Source organism: Rhinoraja longicauda, chromosome 24 (assembly GCF_053455715.1).
Source record: "Rhinoraja longicauda isolate Sanriku21f chromosome 24, sRhiLon1.1, whole genome shotgun sequence".
Classification (NCBI taxonomy): Eukaryota; Metazoa; Chordata; class Chondrichthyes; order Rajiformes; family Arhynchobatidae; genus Rhinoraja; species Rhinoraja longicauda.
Genome location: NC_135976.1, coordinates 11,615,487 through 11,628,755, shown reverse-complemented (window position 1 = coordinate 11,628,755; position 13,269 = coordinate 11,615,487). Strand labels below are relative to the sequence as shown.

The following is a 13,269-nucleotide window of genomic DNA, read 5'->3' as shown; positions in this document are numbered from 1 at the left end:
ATGGAAACAGGCCCTTTGGTCCATTGAGTCCATGCTGACCCTCGATCACCCGTTCACACTAGCTCTATGTTATCCCACTTTCTCATCCACTTCCTACACACCAGAGGCAATTTACAGAGGGTCAATTAACCTACAAACCCCGCATGTCTTGGGATGTGGGGGGAAACCAGAGCACCCGGAGGATACCCAGGTGGTGACAGGGAGAATGTGCAAACTCCACACAGACAGCACCTGAGGTCAGGATCAAGCCTGGGTGTCTGCCGCTGTGTGGGAGCAGCTCCACCAGATGTGCCACTTTGCCACCCTAAATTAAATGAAACAAAAAAAAAATTGCTGGAAATGATCAACTTAAAATTTCACCTGAACTGATCAATGATCAGAGATGCTCTCTGATTTGTCTAATATCTCCACAATTATCTTGTTTTACTTTAAATGTTCTATGCCCACTTTCTCTTAATGATAGAGGAGTCAGGGGGTATGGGGAGAGGGTAGGAACGGGGTACAGATTGTGAATGATGGGCCATGATCACATTGAATGGCGGTGCTGGCTCGAAGGGCCGAATGGCCTACTCCTGCACCTATTGTCTATTGTCTATTTCCTTTTGCTTTTGTACATGAATTCTGAAATTGGACTTTTTCTCAGGAATATATACAAAGTTCAGTGGGATCATAAGCTTGCTCGTTATAGACAATCAAACTGCAACGAGCATAGAGTGGAAAGCTTTGCTCTTTCACTTCTCTGCACATAGACTTGTTACATTTGGACACAGCAATAAGGAAAGCAGGAGGAACACAGTAAACACTTTGCACATGAATTTATGGTTTCTTTAATAATTAGTCAGGCAAATTAGAAATTAATTTCAATCCTGACCGAAAAGGAATGAATAACATTGAGTGTGAAAAAAAGATTAGAAAAATTAGTGTTTAGATTGTTTGAAGCGGTTTTGCAGCCAACCAAATACTTCTGAAGTACTGTTGCAAAGGAGCACAATGTGTTCAAATCCCACCATAGCAGTTGTGGACTTTAAATTCAATAAATCCATAATATTTTTTTAAATCGCTAGTTTTATTAATAGTACCCAAGCAATGATGGGATAGTCATTAAAAAATCACCTGGTTTATGTTCATAAGTTCTGGTCGCAGAATTAGGCCGTTCAAGCCATTGAGTCTACTCCACCATTCAATCATGGCTGATCTATCTTTCCCTCTCAATCCCATTCTCCTGCCTTCTCCCCATAACACCTGAACCTTACTTATCAAAGGTTCAAAGGTCTTTTATTGTCACATGTACTGATTAAGGTACAGTGATATGCGAATTACCATACAGCCACACGAAAAAAAAGCAACAAGACACACAACTACATAAAAGTTAACATAAACATCCACCACAGCAGATTCCCCACATTCCTCACTCTAATGGAAGGCAAAAAAGTCCAATCTACTTCCTCTTTTATTCTCCTGCGGTCGGGGCAGTCGAACCATCCGTCGGGACGATTGAAGCTCCCACAGCCAGCGGTCAATGATCCCACATCGGGGCGATCGAAACACCCGCTTTGGGGCGGATGAAACTTCCCCGGCTTGGAGTTCCCGAAGTTGGTCTCTGGCCAGAGACCGCAGGCTCCGTGATGTTAAGTCTGCAAGCACCCATGGTCAGAGGTCGACCCCTGGCTCCGCAATGGTAAGTCCGCAGGCGATTGCAGTGGAGCTCTCAAAATCGACCCCCAGCAAAGGCCGCCAACTCCTCGATATTAGGCCGCAATGCGGACGGAGGTACAATACGGAAAAAAATTGCATCTCCACCGAGGTAAGAGATTAGAAAAAGTTTACCCCAACTCCCCCCCTCCGCCCCCCACATAAAACAAGCTAAAGAACACTAAAAACATACCTTTGACACATACAATTAAAACACAAAGAAGGAATGGACACACAGACTGTTGGCGAGGCAGCCATTGCTGGCGCCACCCGGTGGACTTATGTCCTCCAAAGAAGGAATCCTGTCATTTTTACTTGGTCTGTCCTATATGTGACTCCAAGATCAACAAGGTGATTGGTTCTTATTGGTTCTTTTTAAAAATATGACAATCTTTTTTAGTGAAAGATTATATTTTCTTGATTAGAGTGTTTCATTTATTAGTATTTCCTGACAGGATACGAGTATAAATTTGTTTTAAAAATTTGAGGGTATACATTAAGACAAATTTTTGACCCATTACGGGGATGTTGATGGTGGGTGATGGTAATGTTATAGAATTTTAAGATTAGGTGGTTGCAGACAATCAGTGTCTGGCATTTTTAATGCAAATTTTATTTGCCGTTCATCAAATAGCCCATACCTATTCTGCCAGATGTAACTGCCTTATTTTCTGAGGAGCAGCAAAAGGAATTGAATATTGCATAATAATCAATAAATATCTGCGGTTCTGACCTGCTGGTGGAAAAGAAGACACTCAGGAAGCAACTGATGGTGGTCATATCCAATACACTAATGGAACTCCTATGATGAAATAGAACACAAAGTGCTGGAGTAACTCAACAGATCAGGCAGTTTTCCCAGAGAACATGGATAGCTGATGTTTTGGGTCAGGACTCTTCTTGAGACTAGACCATAAACATTGTTTACCCATGTCCTCCGGAGATGCTGCCTGACCCGTTGAGTTACTCCAGAAATTTGTGTTCTATGCAAGATTCGAGCATCTGCAGTTCCTCTTGTTTTCTATAGTGAAGTCCTGGAATTGGGATGTTTGACCGCATAGAAACATCGCCATCTTTCTTTGCGAGACGTTTGACCCCAGTCATCATTTATGAAAAAATGTAGCTGAACTTCAGAGCTTTGATCCGATCCATTGATTAAGGAATCATTCAGCTCACTTCTCATCCAGTCTGCTTTGCTGTTTAGCACCCAAGTAGATCTGTGCAGCACATTCACAAGGCTTGGACGTCACTGTCAGGCCCACCTGGCTTACACCAAGCATTGTGTGCCATTGTGCACACCTAACTGAACCAGGGTTGGTGTTGTTGAGCGACTCTAATGGTAGAATGAGGTACAGCGGAACAGTGGTAAAGTTGTTGCCTTACAGCGGCAGATTCCATCCTCACTATGGGTGCTGTCTGCACGCAGTTTGTACGTTCTCCCTGTGACCGCGTGGGTTTGCTCTGGGTGCTCTGGTTTCCTCCTACAATCCAGAGATGACCCCTTTTACTTACTCCAGCCTTTTGTGTCTGTCTTGGATTTCTAGCCTGCTGTCGGAAGAAGGATGATTCAGACCAGTAAAGTCACCCATCCATGTTCTACAGAGACGCTACCTGACCCATTGAGTTACTCCAGCACGCTTTGTCCTTACCTGATCATTTGTGCCATCGTGCAGTGCCAGAATTTGGTCTAAATTGCAGGTCAAAATTATATTTCAGATTATTTCCCACTTCTACGCACCATCAGCGACTCTAGCTTAAATGGATTTGAGGCTGCAAAATGGAGCAAAGGCTTTGTTTTTAGCTGTGTAACTACTACTGTTCTCAGGCAGGCCAAACTCTATCAAAGCCGTTCTGGAGTTCAAAATGGCTAATTTATTGTGAGACTAGCAGACTAAGTAGAAAAAATGATTTAAGATGGCTAAAATGATTTAAAATACTTAATGGTCCCATTATCCCAAATGTCTTCATCCACTCAACTTTTCAAAAGGCCACAAATAATGGAGCCACAAGGCAGAGGCGTCAGACAGTCTGACATTCCATCTGCCCTGTGATGGTTACTGGTCGTGATGGTTCTGAGTTTGCAAAAGCTTTTAGTTACAATCTATACCATTTTACGTCATGTACAGGTGTGGGATGTGTTTCTCCGGTTAGACTCTATTATTATTCAATCAATCTTGTGTCTCTCCCATTTAAAATCTCTGTGCACAATATTGTATTACAACTATGGGGGCTTTGCGGGGGGGGAGGGGGCGTGAAGGGGGGGTGAGGAGGGGGGAGGGGGGAGGGAAGCGAAGGTCGGAGTGGGGGCTGGCAGGAGCTTAATGGAGAAACACAGATTCAGTGATAGTTCAGGAGAACACTGCACTAATGAGTGACCTTGACATATTTAGTCTTGGCATAATAGCTGCTCTAAATTGCTCTAAATTGTACTTGAAGTGTTGTATGTAGCATTCCACATGTTAAGAATTCACAGATTTTGCAGCAGTTTAAAGGAGGGCAAAGAATTGTGCTAATCTTGATAGAAAAAAAATAAAGGTTAATAGATGATTCGATTGTTAAAATTCTGGAAAAAATGGAACAGAACAGGTTATAAAAACATTTATTCACAAAATGCTGGAGTAACTCAGCAGGTCAGGCAGCATCTCGGGAGAGAAGGAATGGGTGACGTTTCGGGTCGAGACCCTTCTTCAGACATTTTTTTTGTCACTATCCAAAGACGTACAGATTTGTAGGTTAATTGGCTTTGATAACATTGTAAACTGTCCCTGGTAAGTGTAGGATAATGCCACTATACTGGGTGATTGATTATTGGTCGGCACAGACTTGAAGGGCTGAGGGGCCTGTTTCCATGCTGTCTCTCTAAAGCCTAGCCTAAAGTCCAAAGTAAAGACTAAAGACTAAAAAAAAATAATTGTAGAAGTGTGCTGGCACTTCTAAGTCTTCTAAGCTCTTCTAAGTCATAATAAATTCCACATTCTCACCATTTTCTAAATGCAAAGATCTTTCCTGAATTCTTTCTGGATTTATTAATACTTATTTAGTATTGATTCAACTGGAAATGGAAACACCACATTTTCATCTACCCATATAAAACCCCTTCATCACTTATGGAATCCCTGCAGAATCACAGTAGGACTTCTCTGAAGTAGAATTAAGTATCCTAGATAATGGATACTGTGCAGAAGTAATAAGCTTCTACTTAAAGATGTAAAATCTTTACTAATGTTTCATGTGATTGTCTACTATTTTCAAAATTTGACAGCATTTTACTTACAGATAGAAATATCACAGGGATTTATGATTATTTCTCTGTACGTTGTCAAAGATTTATCTGAAGTGCAAGATAAGGTGTAGACATTTGTGAGTAGAGAGAGCTCAGGCTCAGCATTAAAGGGATAAGATCGACAAAAATTAAACACCGGTTTAAGATAAGGTTAGAAAAGGCTCAAGAAAAACACAGTGGCATTTCCAAGTCACGGAATGTAAAACTGTCTTGAAATTATCAATGGATATGCCCCAAATGTGCCCTGTGTGATCATTTATTTGGCATGAACTCGATCTTTCAAACAGGCTTCCATTTCCTACCTTGTCACTCTACCATCCATAAATTCATTAAACATAAAGTTATTACTCAGTGTTTAGGAAAGATGCTCCCCCTCAATCCTGGACATTTGCTCTTGAACGATACCTCGTGTTAATGGGGGTGATGATACCACAAAAAAATATTTTTTAATATTTAGCTTTACTGCATCATCTAGCGTTTGCATGAAGATGAAGCTTTTAAATTATGAATCCATAGATTACCATTCAAAATTAAAGGTAAACTGCAATATAACGAACACCAAAATATCAATGACTAGGATCATAACACTACATCTGCACATCTCAGTAACACTACTTTTTATCCAATTAAATTCCAAATATTTTTATATTTACTGTTCTAAATACTTTTGTATTTTTCTGCAGGTTTCAAACAGTGCTTATTTAACCGTGTTTAACCAAATTTGCTCTTCTCAGCCTTGCTCCCTCTGCAAAGCAGAGCTAATAAAATAATTATGCTGCACACATTTGTAATGAGGCAGCCCTGCAGTCAAACTCGTTGCTACTGCTACTGGTGCCATTGTTAAGGAACTCAGCAGGTGCTAATCTCTGTTTACAGAAAGCTGCTGTTCCAAGGCTGAAGAGAGCAAATCTGGCAGCACAGTGGCAACTGTGGCGCAGCTGGTAGAGCTGCTGCCTCACACCACCTGAGACCACGGTTCGATCCTAACCTCGGGTGGTGTTTGTGAGGAGTTTGCATGTTCTCCCTGAGACCTCGTGGGTTTCCTCTGGGTGCATCACCGAGTCGATCATCCAGGACAGAAACTGGGAATAGGAAATGTTGAAAATTCTTTATTCGATACCCTGTCCCAAAGGGTCAAGGCAGTGATTCATAGATTTAGATTTTTTAGATTTTAGATTTAGAGATACAGCGCAGAAACAGGCCCTTCGGCCCACCGGATCCGCGCCGCCCAGCGATCCCCGCACATTAACACTATCCTACACCCACTAGGGACACCTTTTACATTTGCCCAGCCAATTATCCTACAAACCTGTACGTCTTTCGAGTGTGGGAGGAAACCGAAGATCTCGGAGAAAACCCACGCAGGTCACGGGGAGAACGTACAAACTCCGTACAGACAGCACCCGTAGTCAGGATCGAACCTGAGTCTCCAGCGCTGCATTCACTGTAAGGCAGCAACTCTACCGCTGCGCCACCATGCCGCCCATTCCAGAAATTTTCAGAAATTAACACTATCGAGGGTTAGTGCTGTTTGTACAGGAAAATGGCACTGAAGTTAAAACAAATCAGCCATGAAATTATTAAGAACAGACCAGGCACAAGGGCACATTGGCCAACTCCTGCTTCTATTCCTTATGTTCTTATATAGTCCCACACAAAATAAAAAGGAGCTCACCTGTATCCATCTATAAGTTCTGTCGGAAGGAACTGCAGATGCTGGGTTAAATCGAAGATGGACACAAAATGCTGGAGTAACTCAGCGGGACAGGCGCATCTCTGGAGAGAAGGAATGGGTGACATTTCAGGTCAGATGAGTCTGAGGAAGGGTCTCGACCTGAAACGTCACGCATTCCTTCTCTCCAGTGATGCTGCCTGTCCCGCTGAGTTACTCCAGCATTTTGTGTCTATCCACCTATAAGTTGTCAGGCTTTGTCCCGCCTCCATTCTTCCAGCTTTCTCCCCTCCCCCCGCCCTGCCCCACTGCAATCAGTTTGAGGAAGGGTCCAACACATCACCTATCCATGTTCTACCAAGATGCTGCCTGACCCGCTGAGCTGCTTCAGCACTTTGTGTCTTTTTTAAAAACCCGATTAACCTGATATTCAAACTGGAGATGATACTGCAGTTGCAGGACTGAGGCATACATACCCTACCTACATGAAACAGACACAAAATGCTGGAATATGTCAGTGGGACGTACAGCATCTCTGGAGAGAAGGAATGGGTGACGTTTCGGGTTGAGACCCTTCTTCAGAGACTGGTGTTACAGGTATATGGGGTGGTCAAGAAGGCTTTCAGCTCATTGGTCTTCATCACTCAGAGTTTTGAGTATAGAAGTTGGGATGTTATGTTACAGTTGTATAAGATGTTGGTGAACCACATTTGGTTTATTGTGTGAGGTTTTGGGTGGTCACCCTGTTACAGGAAAGATGTCATTAAGTATAAGAAGATAACTGCAGATGCTGGTACAAATCAAAGGTATTTATTCACAAAACGCTGGAGTAACTCAGCAGGTCAGGCAGCATCTCGGGAGAGAAGGAATGGGTGACGTTTCGGGTCGAGACCCTTCTTCAGACTGAAGAAGGGTCTCGACCCGAAACGTCACCCATTCCTTCTCTCCCGAGATGCTGCCTGACCTGCTAGGTTACTCCAGCATTTTGTGACTAAAGATGTCATTAAGTTGGAAATAGTGCAGAGAAGATTTACAAGGATGTTGCCAGGACCTGAGCTGTAGGAGGAGGTTTGGCAAGCTGGGACTTTATTCCTTGGAGGGCAGGATAAGGGTTGATCTAAGAGAAGTGGAAAAGAACATACTCGGTGCGTAAATGCAGAGTATTTTACCTAGAGTAAGGGAATCAAGAATCGGGGGACATAGATTAAAGGTGAGATTGGAAAATGTCACAGGAATCTGAGGGGCAACTTTTTTCACACAGAGGGTGTTGGGTATATGGAACAAGCTTCCAGAGGGAGTAGTTGAGGCAGGTACTATAATGCCATTTAAAAGACATTTGGACAGGTACATGGATAGGAAAGGTTTAAAGGGACACGCGTCAAACGCAGGTAGGTAAGACTAGTGTAAATGGGGCATGTTGGTCAGCATGGGCAAGTTGGGTCGAAGGGCCTGATTCCATGCCGTATAACTCTATGATCCTATGTCATATCCTTCAGGTGTTAATGTGAACGTCAGGCCAATCAGTGACCTTTTTACAAACTGTGTTCAAAAACAAGGTAGGAACATGTCCCTTACAGCTGTCTGTGGTGGCAAGTGGGTCTTGACTGTCGACTCTATCGAGCCATGGAGAGTGCCATCTGGTGGCACCTGATAGAAATTCCGCACACGGTCACCAGTGCCGAGTTGGTTATGACTTTCAGCAGGTCACTAATGCCCACTTTGTACATGTTTACCACCGGGGCACGGTCTCATGGGCATGTTGGTGCCCAAGGGACATCTTCCAGCTCGGGTGAACACCTTCTGCAAATACAACAACCAAGCATCTGACAAAAGGCAGAAGGCTCGTGAGATGCGGTGCGCGGTGGCAGAAGGCCCCTGAGATTTGCCGTGGAGCTAAACGACCCAGCGGGTGGGCTGCTGAGAGCAAACTGGCAGTGGGCCACCGTGAGCTTAGGAGGACCCACATTGCCGAGAGAGAGGAGGGCTGTCGAGAGAGAGGAGGGCTGTCGAGAGAGGAGAGGAGGGGGACCTGGCAGGGGGCTGCCATGGTCGAAGAGGGGACCAGCAAGAGGCCACCGAGATTGAAAGGGAGACCCGGAAGGGGGGGGAGGGCACCTGTGTCCAGGCACAACGGCAGGCCTGGATCACTGCCGCTAGAGGACAAGACTCTACTGAGAACTTTTGAAACTTTGTCGGCTCCAGAAAGGTGGTGATTTTTAGTGCACTGCCCAGGTGAAGTCCGCTGTATGATTTTACCAGGTTATATGCTAAAACAAAGAATTTCACCTCGCCTAGGTACATGTGATAATAAAGTGCCATTGAATTGAATTGTTGAAATACAAGATAACATCATCTATCAGAAATATCTGACGGTGATAGAGGAAAATTAAACATCTGTGTTTTCCAGCCTAAATTTGAACATTTCCACTAACTGGATGGCAGCATATTTCAACATTTTGAATAATCTTGAGAAATTAGGTCAAATCAGCTTCTGGTACTGTTCCAGTCCCAACAGCAAGTCATCAAAGGATTGCAAATAACTGCGTATCATTTGATAGAATCTGCATCAGACTGGAGTTTGCCAGGATTAACATTGTTCATTTGTTTTATTAATCACCTCCCTGTGGGAATTCACTCTGAAAGTCCTTCCTACAACTAATCACACATCCCCGGTTTAAACTTCATCACTCAGCTGAAAGAGAAAGCAAGGTAACAGGTGAGGATATGAAGACGTTTTTCAATGTCAAGAGAATACAAATTAATTAAAAATGCAGCCAATCTCTTATTTCTATCCCTGTTGTTAATGGTACCAGCAACCAGCCTTCAGAATAACAAATGATTGTAACGCAGTCAGTACTTTTCTGTAGAGTGCAGTGCCAAACCTATCAACTCTGCTTCGTACTCAAGATAGCTATCAGATCTGAGCGACGGTTTTTTGCAGTTTAATGCACAACACTTGCCGACTTCGACAGATACGCCGTAGAAAGCATTTTATCAGGATCCATCACTGCTTCGTTTGGGAACAGCTCCATCCAAGACAGCATGAAATTGCAGCGAATTGTAGACGCACCCCAGACCATCACACAAACCAACCTCCCTTCAAATTGGCTCCATTTACACTTCACGCTGCCTCGGCAAGGTCACCAGCATAATCAAGGTCGAGTCTCACCGCGCGCGTACATTCGCCCTTCTCCCCTCTCCCAAAAGGCAAGGCTTACAGATGTGTGTAAATACACACCTCCAGATTGGGGGACAGTTTCTTCCCTGCTGTGATTAGGCAACTGAACCATCCTATCAACAGCTACAGAATGGTACTGAGCTACTATCCACCTAATTAGAGACCCTCGGCCTATCTTTAATCGGACTTTACTGGACTGTATCTTGCACTAAATGTTATTCCCTTTATCATGTGGATGGCTAGATTGTCAACTTCTGCAGTACCCTATATCTCCAGTTCAATTTAATACTTGTTTTCAATATCAAAAGCTTGTGACTCCAGGGATAATAAAGGAAGATAATCTTGCATTCCAGCTGTTTTAGGCAAGGAACCATTTTTTTTTTCTCCATGCTCCACGCACCTCAGTGACTCCCGTTGTGTGTGATTTTTCGAAGTTATTTCAGAAACAGATGGTTGTCTATTTAATCCCCAGAACTGCCTATCATTCTAAACTGCCTGCTAATGATTGAAGGAATTGCGCTGATCAATAAAGTAAGATGCTTTGGGACTGTAAAATACCTCTCCCTAGTCCAGCTGGCGAGGCACAAACTAATCACACCCATCAGTAGCTCAACTGTCTGACGGATGATGTGATTTAAGAAAAAAAAAACAAAAGCAGCATTGGAAGGAACTTGGATTGGAACACTTTGGGAATAAAATGGAATATGTTGAAACTGGTCGCGCTTGACTTTTGCAAAATGAATCAGCACACAAACTACGCACTTGTGAAGTCAATTTGCACACAATTGGACACAAAGTGCTGGTCAGGCAGCATCTCGGGAGAACACGGTTGGGTGGCGTTTCAGATCAGGACTCTTCTTCAGACTGGCCCAATCCACAACGTCACCTATCCACGTTCTCCTGAGATGCTGCCCGACCCATTGAGTTACTCCTGAACTTTGTGTCGTTTTGTGTAAACCATCATCTGCAGTTCCTTGTTCCTATTTTTTTCAATATGTACACAGATCGACCGTAGAAGTAATAATAATAATAATAATAATAATTCATTTATTTTATATAGCGCCTTATCGGGTGCTCAAAGCGCTTTACAAAAACAATTAACATAGCAACAAACAGACAAACTATCCTGACGGAAAAGCGGCGAATACACAACGCCAGCGTCCTCTCACGTCAGGGTCCGGCAGTAGACATCAAAAAGCACAAGACACACAGATATAATTTTTACACAAACAGCCATCACAGTGATTGCTCTAAGCATAACCTCACTGTGATGGAAGGCAAAGTCTTATCTCCTCCTCATTCTTCTTCCGTGGTGCCACGAGGTGATCGAGGCTCCCAGCTTTTTGAAGCCCCCACCGGGCGATGGAAAGTCCCAGGGCCGAGCCGAGCAGGCCGATGAAAGTCCTGAGCCCCCACCGGGCGATGGAAAGTCCCAGGGCCGAGCCAAGCAGGCCGATGAAAGTCCTGAGCCCCCACCGGGCGAAGGAAAGTGCTGCGGCCGAGCCACGCAGGGCGATGAAGGGCCTGCAGGCGGGTCGATCGTACCTTGCGTACACGTTCAAGACAGAGGGCTGAGCTGGCTCTCTGATTCATCCCATTCACCCATTGTTTCCTCTTGGCTCTTCAAATTTCTCCTTTCTGGATATTGTATACACCCAGTTTAAAATGTATTTGGACAGGTATTCAGATAGGAAAGGCATAGAGGAAATACCAACATAAATGCAGGCAAATGGGATTAGCTTAGGTAGGAATCAAATGCAGCATGGACAAGGTGAGCTGAAAGGGCCTTTTTGTGTGCTGTGCATTTAGGTTTAGGTTTAAGTTTATTATTGGCATGTCTACCGAAGTACAGAGAAAGCCTTGTTTTGCATGCTATTCAATTAACCTATATAATTAAATACAATAAAGTCAAACTCAAATACAATAGGTTGGGCACGAAGGGCAGCACAGTGTCACAGCGGAGGGTGGCACGGTGGCACAAAGGTAAAGTTGCTGCCTAACAGCGCTTACAGCGCCAGAGACCCGGGTTCGATTCCGCCTACGGGCGCTGTCTGCACGGAATTTGTACGTTCTCCCGGTGGCCGCCTGGGTTTTCTCCGAGATCTGCGGTTTCCTCCCACACTCCAAAGACGTACAAGTTTGTAGGTTAATTGGCCTGGTGTAAATGTAAAATTGTTTCCAGTGTGTGTTAATGTGCGGGGTTTGCTGGTCGTTGCAGGCTTGGTGGACCGAAGGGCCTGTTTCCGCGCTGTATCTCTAAAACACGAAAAGATACAAAGGTCAGAAAATAGTGCTCAGCATTGTAGCCTAACAATTCCAGACACCAATGTCCACAATGAGGTGGGGAGAATCAGACTGCACCTTTTTACTATTCCCTCTGGATAGCACCGATGAAATCTCCATTCATTAGTTCTATTGGCAAAAACAGCTTAGCAAAAAAGCCTCACACCAGTTATAAAGAAAAAATAGTTTTATATCAAATTATGCCTGTGCATTTATGATTTGCAGAGTTGGATTCTGAGACTTCAGTTATTTAGATAATTATTTTCATTCACATCCACACATCCCCAAACCATCTTGTCATCACATGGCAACACTAAGTCATGGTCTGAAATACTTCCGATGCCACTTTACTTTAGACTTTAGAGATACTGCGCGGAAAGAGGCCCTTCAGCCCACCAAGTCCTCGCCAACCAGCGATCACCACACTAGCACTATCTTACATACCAGGGACAATTTATAATTTTACCAAAGCCAATTAACCTACAACCCAATTAACCTACAGACCTACAAACCTGTACGTCTTTAGAGTCCAGCGTTGTGTGATACGCATTAAATTGGACTGCTACAGAGAATGCAATTCCTGCATCTAGTGTTGCAGGGAGAATATGCGACAAATGTGATGCAATTTTGCTTCTGGAATTTGATTATGTTGAAGGAATTTTGTGGCAAACTGTGGGTTTAGCATCAGTGGATCAATTTGTAATCTGATGTGACCACGGAACACACCTTCCAAGGTGCAACCTTCCTTAGAAGCTAACAGTGCACAAAAGCAGCCCGAGGTACCTGACCTCCAAAACCTACCAACCAGCAAATGTCCAGCTCCACTCAGCTTGTCTTCTGGCTCAGTTGAGATCAGGTAGTGCCATATGAAGTAATGAGAAGACCAAGTATAAATCCTTTGAAGCAATGCCAGCTGAATGAACACCAATCCTGTTTTGATTTCTTACTTTCAAATGGGTTACTAAGGAATGGCACTTTTATTTTTCAGATCCTTATGTAAAGATACATCTGCTGCAGAATGGAAAACGGCTCAAAAAAAAGAAAACCACAGTCAAGAAAAACACTCTGAACCCTTACTACAATGAGTCGTTCAGCTTTGAAATTCCATTTGAACAGATACAGGTACAAATATTTCGCTTTTTTAAGAGAATGGAGCAAAAG

General features: G+C 43.7%; 1 protein-coding gene across 5 annotated transcripts in view; it reads left to right on the top strand.

Annotated features, from left to right (window-relative positions):
• The window catches only part of LOC144605427 (synaptotagmin-B), a 549,186-nt gene that overhangs the window by 523,840 nt on the left and 12,077 nt on the right, over window positions 1–13,269 (top strand). For all 5 annotated transcript variants that reach the window (XM_078420666.1, XM_078420663.1, XM_078420662.1 and 2 more), the window contains one exon: window positions 13,097–13,230. In XM_078420666.1, coding sequence (XP_078276792.1) covers window positions 13,097–13,230 — 134 coding nt within the window. The remainder of the gene's footprint in view (window positions 1–13,096; window positions 13,231–13,269) is intronic.